Source organism: Trichinella spiralis (genome assembly GCF_000181795.1).
Source record: "Trichinella spiralis strain ISS 195 chromosome Unknown Scfld4, whole genome shotgun sequence".
Lineage (NCBI taxonomy): Eukaryota > Metazoa > Nematoda > Enoplea > Trichinellida > Trichinellidae > Trichinella > Trichinella spiralis.
The window spans coordinates 4047016-4061701 of NW_003526943.1; the positions used below are offsets into that span (position 1 = coordinate 4047016).

Consider the following 14686-nt stretch of genomic DNA (forward strand, 5'->3'; position numbering starts at 1 on the left):
TGGAAATTTCTACGCTAAAGCAATAATTTTAACATTAAATTGCACATTTTCAATAAAATAATGACAACAACACTGCCTTACTAAAATTCATCACAGTCAAAACATTAACATACATGGTAGAGAATATTTCTTTTCGATTTCTACATTGCAAATAAACATTATTTACATGGTGGACAATTGAAATGAAAAATTTACAATTGTACATTCTATACGACTTTTCAACAATTATTCATACATTACAAACAGTTGAAATATTTTCAAATTATGACTATAAAAACGAAAAAAAACAATCACTTACCATTATTATATACTAAAACGGCAGTTCAAAACGGCAGTGAACTAAAATATTTTTCTAAAAGCGCATCCTATAACCCGTCTAAAATAAGCAATGATTCATTAATAGCATTATGATAAATGCATAAAAACGTTTTTAATAGTTAGTTCTCTGCAAACTGAACATAAAATCGAAACACTTGAAAACATTATCCGATAAAACATTACTTAAAAAACAAAACCATTAGCAGATAAGTAAAAATTCCATTAGAAAATTATAAACATAAACCATTTTCAAATATAATGTCAACTATTACAAAGATAAAATCAAAATTCATATTGTCCTTATCTAGACGACTGCCTTTTCCAAATAATAAATCTTTCACTGCTCAATGACTGTACAATAAAATGACAGTAAGTTACGGTAATGCTGAACTTCAAATTACTGTAAAAAAATGATGAAATATTTCTGCTTAATATTCAATAATCAATAAAACATACATATATATATATATATTTTATAATAAGATACAAATAATTAGTTTAAATTACTTTTATGTTTTATTTTGCCATGAATCCTAATTTTTTAATTTTTATTTTTGCAATTCATTTTTTATTATGTTAGAAACAAAAGCGTTTTCTATCAACCTGACCATCACTATATGTGTTCCGCGGGCATGGAACGAAGGTTCACTGGAAATAATGTCCAAAAGAAATATATTATATGCGGTGAATAGATACTTATTCACAATTATTTTACTGTTATTAGTGTTAGCTTGCATTTTGCTTGGTTTTTGTTGCATATGAAGTTTATGGTCGAAACAGGTGCCACGGCGTTAACTGGATGACATGGCGTTGGACGCCGTCACATTTGACGTTTTCTAAAGCGCTAACCGAATGCAATGGCGTTGGATGCCGTCACATTTTGACAGATGCTAAGGCGTTATGCTGTGATCTTGATGAATGGCTGTGATTGGACGATGGTGTTGGCGATGGTTCAGTGCAGTCGGCTACCAGAAGAGTTAATTAGTGTGCTAGTGGTTGGTATTTCTGTATTTGCTTGCAATTTCTGTCGTGACTTGAAGTGTATTGCGATGCAAGTTACAGGGTGTAACATGTAGATCTGTCTTGATTATAAGTTTTTGTTGCGCGGCTTATAAGTGTATACACGTCACTGTCGAGTGACGTAGTTCCGAGTCGGCTAGACACATTGTTTTGGCGCTTACTGTATTATATTTAGCAAAGGATGTTTTGTACTTTATTATTCAAATTGCCACCTTTACAGTAATACAAACAACGAACTTGAGTGTTAGAATTAAACGGAGTTCTACATTTTGGTGCCACCAGCCGGGAACTGGTAAATCCGTTGGAAATGAAGTCATACTTGGAGACTTTAAAAATACCCGACATGTTATGAAGTTGCGAGTCACGCGCTTATTGAATTAAGTCGACAAGTTGCTTACAGAAGGTGCTGACGCCATTGCATTGGAGGAATGCTTTTACAAGTGTCAAGAGGCGCAGATGCAGTATAAGATCCGATTGGGTGATGGAAACTCATATGAAAGGGAATTAGGCGCCACAGTCCGCGCGTCACTGTCGAAGGCAAAAGCATTCATAAAACTTTGCACCGAAGATAAACCAGATATGTCGAACAAGATAGTTGAGGAAGGGCAAAGTGTATCCAATTCAAACTACCTAAACGAGAGCTGTCAAAATTTGATGGAGATGTTATGCAGTTCGCGACATTCTGGGCCCAATTTGAATTTGCGGTTGATTTAAACCCCAACATAGCCAATGTCGACAGATTTGGCTAATTGCGCAGTTGTTTACACGGCAAGGCCCTTGATGCCATCCAAGGATATGCAGTCAGTGCCGTTAACTATCCAGCTGCGTTATACACCAGGCATACATCTGGTCTGATAATTTTATATCTACGCGTCATATGTAAAAAACAATTTTCAACTATTTGAGACATATTTACCTCAAAATTTATTTCTAAAAGTATATGAAAGTTATAGTAATGCTCAATGTTGCATATATGCAACTCAACTTTAGGACGTTTGAGCACAGGTGTTTGGTCACTTCAGACCTTGAAATTTTATAAAATGATGAAGCAATGCGTCATCAAGTTAGGTTACATTTTGGAGTCTTTAAAAACATTTCATAAAAGCATGGCCTTATTGCAATCACAAACAATTTTAATATTTGAAATCTTGCACACTGCACGCATACACTTCGTCCCCCTGAGAGCAGAATTACCGCATTGAGCTGCACGTCTTCCGCGACTCCTCAGAGATTTACATTGTGCCCCATTAAAACGTGATTTTTTTATCAGAAGAGAGTTGGCATCACTACTGTAGCATATGTACTTAACCTGTTAATCAAAATAAGAATTGCACATGAGCATCCCATAGATGCAGTAGTCATTATGTATTTTGTATCTGTTGTGTGTGTGTTGCGCCTGTTGTTAGTAAAGACCATATCCATAAGTGACCAATGTCTTACAACTCCCAGTACCCGCCGCATTCACTTCGGCGCCAACTCTTGAACGGAGTCTGCGCTACTATTGGGGACGCCAACTGTGGTTTATGAGCCACCTATGGAAGCGGTGGGTTGAAGAGTATTTGGTAACCCTCACCACTCGAGAGAAATGGACCAAGATTAGACTGCAATCAGAAAACGGCGACCTCGTGTTTCTTGTGGAAGAAGGCGTAACCGGTGGAAGCTGGGTGTGATCATGAAGACGTTGCCGGGGAGTGACCGTATCACCCGGTCAGTGCGGGTGCTGACTGCCTGAGGCATTCGGAATCGTTCGAGTAGATCACTTATTCTTCTGGAACCAGCCTAAGTTCTGAAGTCAAGATCAGCTACCGTAACCTCGGAAGAATATTGCCAACGGCGACGTGTAAGTGATTGACTGCTTGTGATGTAATAGGTTAGCAGGTCTGGTATCTGGTGATCACTTGGTTGCTTCATGGTCTCGCTTGGAAGTGTTTCTGCGTCTGTCTGTGCCTCGATTGTAACGGTTGTCATCTCTGAATAAAATCTCAAGTTCTTTGTGTCTTCACTGTTCTTGAGTTAGAGCTAACTCTCATCAGCCCTGGAAACCGCCAGGACTTGATTGTTCTCAGTAGAGGTTTTTCAGTTAAAAACATATTTAAAAAATTTTATATTAAAATATACCATGAAAACTATGGTAAATTTACATGTATAACATTATTTGATTTTTATTTTTCCATTAAATTTATTTAAAATAATGAACTCTCTGGCAAATTTAATTTCTACAATATTCATGAATCTTGAAAGTGTTTTATACTGTAATCCATTTCTTGCAACAATTTTAGAAAGAATATAATTTGTGCAAAATTGTTTCTTGTTTTATATTTAACGTTATTTTATATTATAAATTATATGAATAGTAAAATTAAGTTAGCTCGAATAATCTATAGTTTAATGTTCAAGGATTCATTTTGAAATGGCGGGAAGATTAGATAGATATCCTTACAGCAGTGATACAGCTTTTGCAGTTTCAAGCAGCGTAGCTATATTAGCTCATGGTAATTTTATTTGTGTTTGTTTTTTTTTGTTTTTATTTTCAGACTTTTAACAGATTCCTGTGTAAAAAATGGTAGCATCAACTTGATTCGACTTCAGCATCCCAAATTTAGTATGCTTTTCTTTGAATTTCATAGTTGTATCATTAAATTTTGAAAAGAATGTATTAAAAATTTATTTTAAATTGCTTTTAGCAATGATTTTTTTAAATTGTTTTATAATAAAATGATCGCATAATTTGTGAAAGATAGCGTAATACATTTTCATCTTTTATTTAAAACTTCTTTACAAATGGAATTTGTTCATGAATTTGCATTTCAATCTTGAGTTTTATATAACTTTTTTAAATGAAAGCTGAATTTATTTTAGAAAAATTTGTTTACTTTCACATATCTGAAGATGGAGGTGTTTTTGAAGTTCTAAGATTTCATGAAAACTGTCGTTCATGGTTTGTCGACGATTACGTTTATTCAAGTTACCTCAATGAACGTTGTATAAATTTGTTGTACATCTGCATATTTAGATGGAGATTTGCTTATTCTGTCCCGCATCCATCCTCTTTACCTTGTTCTTCCTTCTATTTGCGAAATGCCACAAGTTTGCTGATAATTGAAATTGTTCGTTTTAATTTCAGTATTATTAATAGAATTATCGTCAGCCATTTGGACAAATGGTTGAATGTTTGACGGAAAGGTGTTCAATTTTGGAGAAGAATGAATTGCTTCGTTCGGGAATTGACAAAGTCTGCGACAGCTTTGGTGAGCTTGAATCGTTTTGATGGTGTTTTTTACATCTACAGAAGAATTTTTTGTAGTTTTGCCTGGCGATAATATGCGTGTATACAGTTTCAACGAAGTGAAATGTGTCGACTGGTTGGCTGAGAATGTAAGAATAATGGCAGTGCAGAATGAAGTGTCTGGTTCCTGTTAAACAGATGTTGAACGTTTATTTTGGATAGGTAGAAATTTTGAAAGCTCGCTTTATTGATAAGAAGATGTTGCACCATAGTATTTTGACCAATGGTAAGCTATTTGCAAGTTTCATTGTAAGATAGTAAATTTGTTCTTATAAACTAGAGAAATCGCTGAACTGCTATGCGGTTGATGTTTTGTCGGAATATTTGTGTGAAAAACTAAGCAATTTATTGCGTCAACGGTACAAGTAATGATAATTCGCCGTTTTCAAATTTGCCTGAATATTCTGCATTTGTCTTTGTTTAAGAATAACTTCAGAAGAGAAAGCAAAACTTCACAAAGTGGTTAAGCATGTCGGAGGAGAAATTTCTGATCCCACGGAAAATTATTGTCAAAGCAGCACGAAAAAATTGAAATCATCCGAGCAGGTAATGAAGAGTTCAAAAATATGAAGGAAATACTTTTATTTTTCAAGTTAATATCATTTAGAGCGGAAATTTAACAACATCACAAAAAAAGTTGGCAAAAGCATCGAAAGGAACAGCATCTATTTTTAATTTTTTCAAAAAGTAATAAATAATCATTCGTCGTTTTTAAAGAAGAAAAAAAAATTTTTTTGCACCACTTCATTTACAAAACAGTTGAGTATTTATTTAAAATGGCAGATTATCACATCTTTTATGCTAAGACATCGTATACTATTTACCATTATAGTTTTATACAGTGAAATGTAATTGAAACAATAAATAATGGGAAAATATTATAAAATATCGTTTGCATTGTAATATTAAATCATAATTTTAAAGAAAATATGATAATTCAGCAGAATGTCATTTATTGTTTTACTATGTATTATTTTTATGTACAATAGCAAAATATTAATGGGAATGAAAAAGAAAATTGACAGTATATTGATACGCACTCGGATTTGGTGTGACTGAATAATAAAAATATTAATCAGACGAATCATAATACTTATAATTGTTGTAACATTGCAACATCATAATACTTACAATTTACAACATAACATTTGTAATTAATTTATATCAAACATGTATGTAATCTAGTTAAAATATGGTGCTGAATTTGGGTATTGTGAATCTAAAGTTGGAGTAAAAAAATTTAATGGACAAGAAATTTTGATAGAGGCTGTTAGAACACACTGATGATTGTAAAGACTTCTGTTATGGTAGAGAATAGAAGTATTATGCTTAACCATCTTTATATTCCTATTGTATCGATATTATTAGCTGTGTGTGTGTGTGTGTTAGTAGTGTTGTTGTATTCGCCGATGTTTAACTTCCTGGTATTGCGTGTGTTCGTTTGCATTTGGTCTGTAAAGAGCAGAAAACACTATACTGTTGTACTGGGCTATACTCAAATTCTGGGCTGAAGCAATTTCAACGTCCTCTTACATCCGGAATCGTTGCCCGTCTAGAAGCTTGAATGGTGAAATACCATTAACATTATGGAACGGCAAAAAGCTGACCTTAAATTACTTTCGAACCATCGGAGAAAGAGCATACATCACCCAGAAAGGGGGAGTTCAGCGCACGATCAAAAGAATGCATCTTCATCAGGTACAGCACAGAATCGAAAGCGTATTGACTCTGCTGTCCTGCAGAAAGAAAAGTTTACAAAAGTCGAGACGTGAAATTCACAGGAAAATTTGGAAATGATGAAACGTTTCACCAGCTGTTGTAAATGTGAATTGATTGATATATGCAGAGACTTTACCTGTAATGACAACACAATACCAAGCTAATGTATAACGCACACAAAATTACACACACAGAGAGACAATGCACACCGAGAGAACGCGGGAACACACCTACGCACGCACACTAGTGACGTGGAACTCTTGCATCTACTGTAACATGTTCCTGCACGTTCTTTTTGTAGATATTTTTGATCGCATAAAATCGCAATACATTACACCAGCTCACCGCGCAAAACCAGGAATGGATTGCCAACGGTACCCATAAAAAGGAGTAAGAAATGCTTGAATTACAACTGACTTCTAGCGAATCAAATGACAGTGTAAACGTCGGCAATACGGATACTGTCGTCGACGTTTGCGAACCTGCGTGTCGGGATTGAAATACGGTAGGACGTGTGTGACTTAAGGGGAAGGAAGGGTGCTTTTGCCGTGTGTGGTTAGTTGCCGTTATCTCTTGATTGTCTTCGGTGTGGTTTTGATTGTGTGTGTTCTGTTGAGTCATTCCTGGTTTCATTATCTTTGGCTCATTATTGTTCGTTTGTGAGTAAACAATGTCGATACTCGATCGAGTTTTGATTAACAGTTATCGTGACGCAAGTCAGATTGTCGAACGCATTGGACTTTCCTGCCTTGCAATAACGAACCTAAATACAGTCCACTAATATCACGAACGAGTGACCTACAATTTCGCTCGTTATATTGGTCCTCCGAGCTGGAGCAACTCGAAGCAAGTGTAACGGGCCGCTCCCTCGAGCATGCTCGTCCGCTTCTTTTACCGTATTATCGGTGCGTCCATCGCTATTTGGCGACGGGCCGGTATTGACCGGCGCATTTCCTTTCCTTTCTGTCTCGCGCTTTCCTGATGGCATTGGGACAATCAAACAACAAACAGTGAGTATATACTTTATTGAACAATCAAAAACAAGGACCGACGACGGTGATATATCCAAAAACGCTTCCCGGGCAACTTGCCAACTCTCCCGTACACACGTAAAAAACCACTACCGTCCTCCGCCTCCGATCTTCATGTCCAATTCTTCATACGGTAGCTTTAGCTTTCCTCCTCTTCGTTTTCTGCAGGAAAAATTTCGTTTGCTGGGTCCACGTCCGCTACACAAGCGACCTACGGATCGTGGATAACGTGGCGTCCGCTGCAAATACCAGGTGCAAGAAACTCGCCGCGAACAAGGCCCGGTTGAACAGTCTCCTAACGGAACTGGAAGAGTTCAGTATCGACGCGGTCGAAGACAACGTGCTGGATGGCCAGCTAGAGTTGACGGAAGCGCTTTTCCGCGAGACGGACGCCCTTCAGGCGGATTGGGAGCAAGACCTGAAGGCTGGAGAACAGGGCTCCGCCATCGAAGACTGGGCGAAGAGCCGGAGGCTCTTTTTGGAAGCAGCGGCAGAAGCAGGACGACAGACCGTCGCGCGGCGACGGCAGCAACAGCGGCAACCCCGGACAAGCTGCCGCTCCGACTAGAATCGGGAAGCTGCCGGAGCTCACGCTCCTGCAGTTCGATGGGGAAGTGCTGGAATTCCCCACGTTCTAGGCGCAGTTTGAGGCGAGCATCTACGGAAGAACCGATCTGGACGCCTCTACGAAGTTCGCTTACGTGCTGTCGAGCACGGCATTCCCGTCACAGCAGCCCATTACCCGGAAGCGGTGGGTATCTTATAGAAGCGGTTTGGTCGGCCGAAGATCGTGGCGCGCGCGCACTTCTTGGCCTTGTGGAAGGCACCGGAGTGCCGCGAGATGACATGACAGGGCATTCAAGCTTTGGTGGACTAAATCACCAAGCACTTAAGATGTCTTGCAGCGATGGGGAAGGATCCCCATGCTGGCGAGCTCCCGTTGAGCGAAGCCCTGATGCCTGGGCTGAAGGGAAAATTCCCTCGCGCGTTGCAGAGGGCCTGGGACCTAAAGGTCGGTGCTGGGCACGAGACCGAAGACAATCTCTATATAACGGCAACTAACCACATACGGCAAAAGCACACTTCCTTCCTCTTACGTCACACACGTCACAAACGTATTTCAATCCCAACACGCAGGTTCGCAAATGTCGACGACAGTATCCGCACTGCCGACGTTTACAGACAGATTTCAAAGTGGGAACATCCTTGAATAAAACGAAGCGAACGAAGTGATTGAGACAGAAATAATGAAAACATCAGCCGCGAAACTAGGATTGGTCAGAAGCTGATGACGTGGCGTCTGAAGATAGCAGTCTGAAAAAAAGAAGCACAACTCGTTCCTTGTAAAGATGCCGCTTCAGTAGCAGTAGCCAACGACCCGAAAAGTGTGGTAGAGGCGCGGTCATGCCATGAATCAAACGAATGGCTGGAAGCTATGAAGCGTGAGTCTGAAGCCTTGGTAAAAAGGTTGACTTCATTAGTAGTTGTGTGTGTCGTTTCTTGACATACATTTCGGGTGAAGCAGCTGCGGTTGAACCGAGTGTAATTGATACCTGGAAGTCTGAGGTGATGAATGTTATTGCGGGATATTCGTTGAAGGATGTCTTCAACGCTGATGAGACTGGACTTTAAGCAGTTACCGCAAAAGTCATTAACTATGCCTGGAGAAGCATGCAAGGGTGGTTCATTTTCAAAGGAGCGTTTAACAATACTTCTTGCCGCTAATGCGGCTGGAGAAAAACTGGTACCGTTAGTGATAGGAAAAACTGCCTATCCACGTGCATTCAGGGATGCTCGAGTTGACGTGTCTAAACTGCCTGTGACGTGGAAATACAGCAAAAGTACGTGGATGTCTGCAGAGATTTTTGTAGAATGGTTGAAAGCAGTCAATGCTACCATGCGTCAACAACACAGAAAGATTTTACTTCTCCTAGATAATGCGCCCAGTCATCTGAATGTGGAACTGTCGAACGTGAAGTTAGAATTTTTGCCAGCGAAGTCCACCTCGTGCTTACAGCCGATGGACCTGGGTGTCCTGCGACAGTTTAAGTGTAAATACCGCTCGCACTTACTTCAAAGTCTGTTAGCGAATGCGGAAACATATGAACATGCGTATAAATTTTTTTCGCGCATTACCGTCCTCGATGCAGTTTGCTGGATCAGCCAGTCGTGGAATGAAGTTGAATCAGAAGTAATTGTAATCAGAAAGAATCAGAAGACATCGACATCCGGTACCACTTCATTAGAGAGGCTGCAGAACGCAAATACGTGGAACTGCGATATCTACCAACTGAGTAGATAGTGGCGGACATTCTGACAAAAGGCTTATTCAAACCGAATCACGAAAAGTGTGTATCAGAAATAGATTTTGGAAATCTTTGGGGCGAAAGCTCATTGCAGTTCAACAATGTAGGGGAAATGTTGGAACACATTGTTGATTGAGAAGATTTCTTGTTATGGTAGAAGACAGAAGTATTATGCTTAACCATCCCTATATTCCTACTGTATCGATATTCTTAGTTGCGCGTGTGTTAGTAGTTGTTATATTGGCTGTTGTTTAACTTGCTCGTATTGTGTGTGTTCGTTTGCATTTGTTCAGTAAATAGCAGGAAACGCTATACTGTTGTGCGTTAACCGATCATTGCAATCAATCTTACCTAAAAAAAGAAGCTTCGTGAAGAAAGTGTTTTTAGAAATTCTGAAAGTGAAGTAATACACAAGTATTTATAATGTTCATAATAAAAATGTAACGCGAAAAGATAAGCAAACAAATATTTTGCTTTTTACTTGAAAACAATTAACTACAGTATGATACTGATGTGAAGATTTTGTTAAAAGCTTAAAAATTGTCTAAATTTAAAAGAATAGCGTGTTTACTTCGAAAATTGCTTTATATCTATAAAATATCTTTTAGTAACTGTTTGCAGTTTCTTTTATTTCAAAAATCATATAGTTAGCCTGTTTATAAATAGTACTGTTTATAATGTATAAAAACATAATTTATTAGAAATGGTTTCTAATTATTTAACGTTTACTTTGATTAATTTCATTTTACTTTTGAATGAAACTGTTGTATAAAACGTTTTTGCTTGTTCAACCATTTGTTGATTTTTTGTTAATTTAGTTATTATTTACTTATTATTGTTAGTTGTTCAGCATCTTTAACGATATAAATCGCAGTTACTTTTTGAAAATTGTCTTTTTGTTAGATATATTCTTTAATTATTCATTGACAGAAATATTTTAAGAACATGGCAAGCGGAGAGACGTTGGCTGAACGTTATAAACGTGAAGATAAAGAAATTTCGAAAGCTTTTTGGGAAGTGTTGGATATCAATTCTCGAGGAACGATTCTGCTTCGATTCAAGTATTATGTTTGGCGAATGCTAGACATACCAGCTACGTGGATGAAGGGTAAAATATTATACTTTTGGAGTTTTTTAATAGAAGAGAATATACCAATATTTTCTAAGATGATATTAAAATTTTGAAATAGAATTTCATTGATGAACTTTTCGATTTAATAATAAGTGATTGTTGCTATTTTGATTGATGTTGAAAATTGATTTTATTTAAGAGAATATTGTTGATCCATTGCAAAAGGATCGCAAAATGCCATATTACCATCGGCGTTTCAATCGTGTGCGCACTATTGATGAGTGTGCTGTGGACGACAGGGTTTGCTATGAAGAAGCACAAATGCAATATCACCTTGACAAGTGAGTTGAAATATTAATTTTATTGTTTTTTCTTTTTAACGATTAAAACTATTCTAATTTTAAATGTGCGACATTTGCTTGATCAGTTAGTTGCATTTCATGATGCGATCTATATTTACAGCAGGCATGACAGTAGCACATTTATAAACATTAAACATTTTTTCATTGATCTTGTTCTTTTCTTACTGTGACTAATCAAGCGTAATTACAGAATGGTTGATGGTTACATATTAGATATTCTTCGCAATCGAATGCAAAGATGCCGTGAATATTACATGAATAACGCGGAATATAAATGCGCTAAATGCATTGACGATTTCGAACAAGCTGAACTGAATTTTTACATTAAATGTGCGTTTGTAAAAATGAATGATGATGAATAATTAATGAAAATTTTGAAATAATTGAACAGTAATATTATTTGTCAAAATTTTGCAGACGGTGACATGGGCTATTATGGGGATGTGTTGACCGCTTACACGAAACAAAAGCATCGAATGATTTGGGAACGTCGACATCCGGAAATCATGGCCGCCAGAGCTGAAGCCCATGAAGAGCACAAACGTCAAATGGAGCTCGGCAATTACGATCCGTCGTTCTGGAAGCGCAAAGATCCTCGACTTTACAAAGATTATGTGATCAGCATTTTCACGCCGTACAATTATTCAAGCTTTTTGCGTTTCAAACGTGATGAACCGTCGCAGGATCCAAAATTTTACACAGAACGCGAAGAGGCGAGACAAAAGGGAGAATACAAAGAGCCGGCGAACCCGAATTTAATTTGGCCATAGATAGAATGATGACAAGGTGATGGCAGTGTATTTATTTATTTATTTATTTAATTGGTTTGTTAATTAATTAGTTAATTTTTTCATTTCGAATCTGAGAAACAACTTTTTTCCAATTTCTCCTACGTTTCCATTAGATAATAAACGCCATATTTCGAATCGCAATATTCCTGTGAAAAGAAGCAAAAAGAAAAAAAAATTAATTATTCACAATGTTAAACACAATTATTATTGTGCGAAATTTTTGTTTTACCTTGAGCAATGATTTCAATTGTTCGTCAGTTTGCGAGGTCAGACCCTTCTCCAAACAGGCTTGCTTGAAGGTTTTAAATCGAAAACGTCCCCTATCTCGAAGCATATTGATGATCTGCCGTCGTAACTGTGGGAAAAGAAAAATTATGCACACATATAATATATATGCATATATTTATGCATTTGTTTAAAATATTTACTTACCTCTCGACAAGTGTCGATTCCTATGAATCCATAAAACACCTTGTCCATTTTGCCGCCTTCGATTCGAATCGCACCAATCGCTTCTGAACACTGTTCGATCATCTCGTCGCATACAGCCGGAAACTTGCTGATCACACGACTGGTTATAAAATCCAGACTGTAGACGCGCTTCCTCTGGAACATGGAACACAGTTCCGCCTGCAAGTCGTTCTGCTTATCAATAGCAACAACCTTCTGCTTTTTCCCATCCAACCGATGGAAGTGATCGTTTGCATTTGCGCTCTCGGTTCCAGGTTCCACTTTGACGACGACCACACTGCCGCCCACTGTATTCTTGTCGGCATTGCGTGACGGCTGCTTTTTCACCTTCGGCTCCGGATGCGACGGCGCCGGTGATGATTTCACCACCGCTGACCCTTTGCAAGAAGAATCCGAAGATGCTGATTTGCTGGATTTCACTTTCCTTGACGTGCTAACAACAACAGCTGAAACAGATTTGAACGGTAAAAGCAATTATATAACCAATAAATAAATACCTTTCTTATTTATCATTTCATTTTCATAATCAGAAATCACTTTAACTAAATGCACATATTTATTCTTCCAAATCTCTTCCTGTTTTTGGACAACTTTTGGAAAGCTGAAAAAACATTGAATACGTAATATATTTTAAAGAAATACAAACAGAACAAACCTATTACTACTGTACAAACCTGTGTAAAAAATTAATATCTTTTGGACGAACAAATTGCCAACCAAGTCGGGGAACCATGCGCGCAATTTCCATCAGAAAATACCGCCATATATGTTCTTCAATTGGCAACATACGTTCCAGTTCTCGCAGTAACACAACTCTATTTTTAGTGAATTTATACAACTAAAATAATGAAAAACAAAACAACATATACAGCAAGTAAATAAATTTAAATAAACAACTATATATATATATATATATACCAAAAAATCTCTTGCAGCTAACAACAACGTGCGCTGAATATCGGTCCTCGCATCTTCGAAACCTTCTTCTATTGAAAATTCACTGAAAAACAATTGCACAGTCAAAAATATATTTTCTAGTTTAAATGAATTTTTCCGAAAAATACACTGATCAAAAAATTTCAACCTTTTCAACACCCAACAGCCCTGAACAAGTAAAGCGTATTCGTTCAACAATGACAAAACTTCGTCGAAATTCACGTCATACGGAAGCTGATTGATCAAATCGAAAAATCGAACCACCATACCTGGATGGCAAAATTCAAATTTACATAAAATATACAAAATAATGGAAAATTTATTTTCAAGTGCTTTCCCATTTCATGCAGAAAAGCAAAATTTGAATAACATACGGCTTCTTTTCACAAGTTTTACCTGATTTCAAAAGTGCGAATACCAATTCCGGCAACGACTTTTGAGTTTCCTCAACTTTGATGGGAACACTTGTATCGACGATTTCGTTTTCGAAAAAATTTTCCAACAAATTAAATTCTTCGTCGAAAATTTCCTGCTTCACTTTCCAACTCTCTTCGGCGATTGTTTTGTCCAACGTGAGAAGGGACAACTTTTCGTCGATGCTTAAATTCTTAAAACATTGAATTCGCACAAAAAATTAACACACGACAATTTTAGTATATGCAAATAAATTGATACAATACAAGTTAATTTTAATAAAAATGAAAAAAAAATAGAAGAAAAAAAAACCAAACAAACCTTATTCACTTTCAAAAGGTGCCATCCTTTCGTGGGGATTCGCTCAACATGGCGCAAAGCATTCGAATGCATTGATCTTGTCGAATTCGACGGGCCGGGCGTATTGACGTTCTCAAAACGTACACGGACCGTTTCCAGAACGCTTTTCGACTTTTGGTTCTCATCGCTTAGCGCTTTTAGAGTTGGTGAAGAAATTTCCAATTCCTCATCTTCACTGCAACTTTCTTCATAACTAACCCTGATTGAGCTTGTTCCCTCATTGGACAGGGTCACTTCATTTTGCTCGCACTGAGATAACTGCACCCAAGCTGTGCCTTTCAACATACTCAAATGAAAAGCGTCTAAAATGCAAATTGCTCAACATTAAACTAAATTACCATGACATTTATTTATTCACAACCGTATGCGACTAATTATCAAATGCATACATACATACATACATACATACATACATACATACATACATACATACATACATACATACTTACGTACCTACGTACATACATGCGTACATACATACATACATATATATATCTGTAAGCTTTTATACATATTCTACGCGGATGCAGCAAGCTTTTATAAACAAATATTTTATGTCAAATTACCATCCGCATTTGCATTTCTCATTATGTTATCATT

The 14686-nt window shown here is 37.3% G+C and overlaps 4 protein-coding genes across 4 annotated transcripts; 3 read left to right on the top strand and 1 right to left on the bottom strand.

The window, feature by feature from the left end:
* Nucleotides 1–681: 681 nt before the first annotated feature.
* Tsp_01010 (conserved hypothetical protein) lies at nt 682–1246 on the top strand. Its single transcript, XM_003376767.1, has 3 exons — nt 682–697; nt 899–1002; nt 1049–1246. The coding sequence occupies exons 1-3, from the start codon at nt 682–684 to the stop codon at nt 1244–1246; spliced, it is 318 nt and encodes a 105-aa protein (XP_003376815.1).
* A 548-nt stretch (nt 1247–1794) lies between these two features.
* On the top strand, nt 1795–8436 carry Tsp_01009 (DNA topoisomerase 2-alpha). The gene is made up of 5 exons (XM_003376768.1): nt 1795–1948; nt 2788–3002; nt 4475–4586; nt 5061–5170; nt 7627–8436. The coding sequence occupies exons 1-5, from the start codon at nt 1795–1797 to the stop codon at nt 8434–8436; spliced, it is 1401 nt and encodes a 466-aa protein (XP_003376816.1).
* Nucleotides 8437–8974: 538 nt separating this feature from the next.
* Tsp_01008 (NADH dehydrogenase [ubiquinone] 1 beta subcomplex subunit 10) lies at nt 8975–11884 on the top strand. The gene is made up of 5 exons (XM_003376769.1): nt 8975–9565; nt 10611–10788; nt 10952–11093; nt 11305–11444; nt 11532–11884. The coding sequence occupies exons 1-5, from the start codon at nt 8975–8977 to the stop codon at nt 11882–11884; spliced, it is 1404 nt and encodes a 467-aa protein (XP_003376817.1).
* Nucleotides 11885–12003: 119 nt separating this feature from the next.
* On the bottom strand, nt 12004–14388 carry Tsp_01007a (conserved hypothetical protein; the record flags this gene model as incomplete). Its single annotated transcript, XM_003376770.1, has 9 exons — nt 12004–12051; nt 12135–12260; nt 12338–12822; nt 12874–12977; nt 13051–13214; nt 13295–13376; nt 13461–13581; nt 13709–13919; nt 14048–14388. Coding segments are annotated over 9 exons (1682 nt in total), but the record flags the coding sequence as incomplete, so codon positions are not given.
* Nucleotides 14389–14686: the final 298 nt, after the last annotated feature.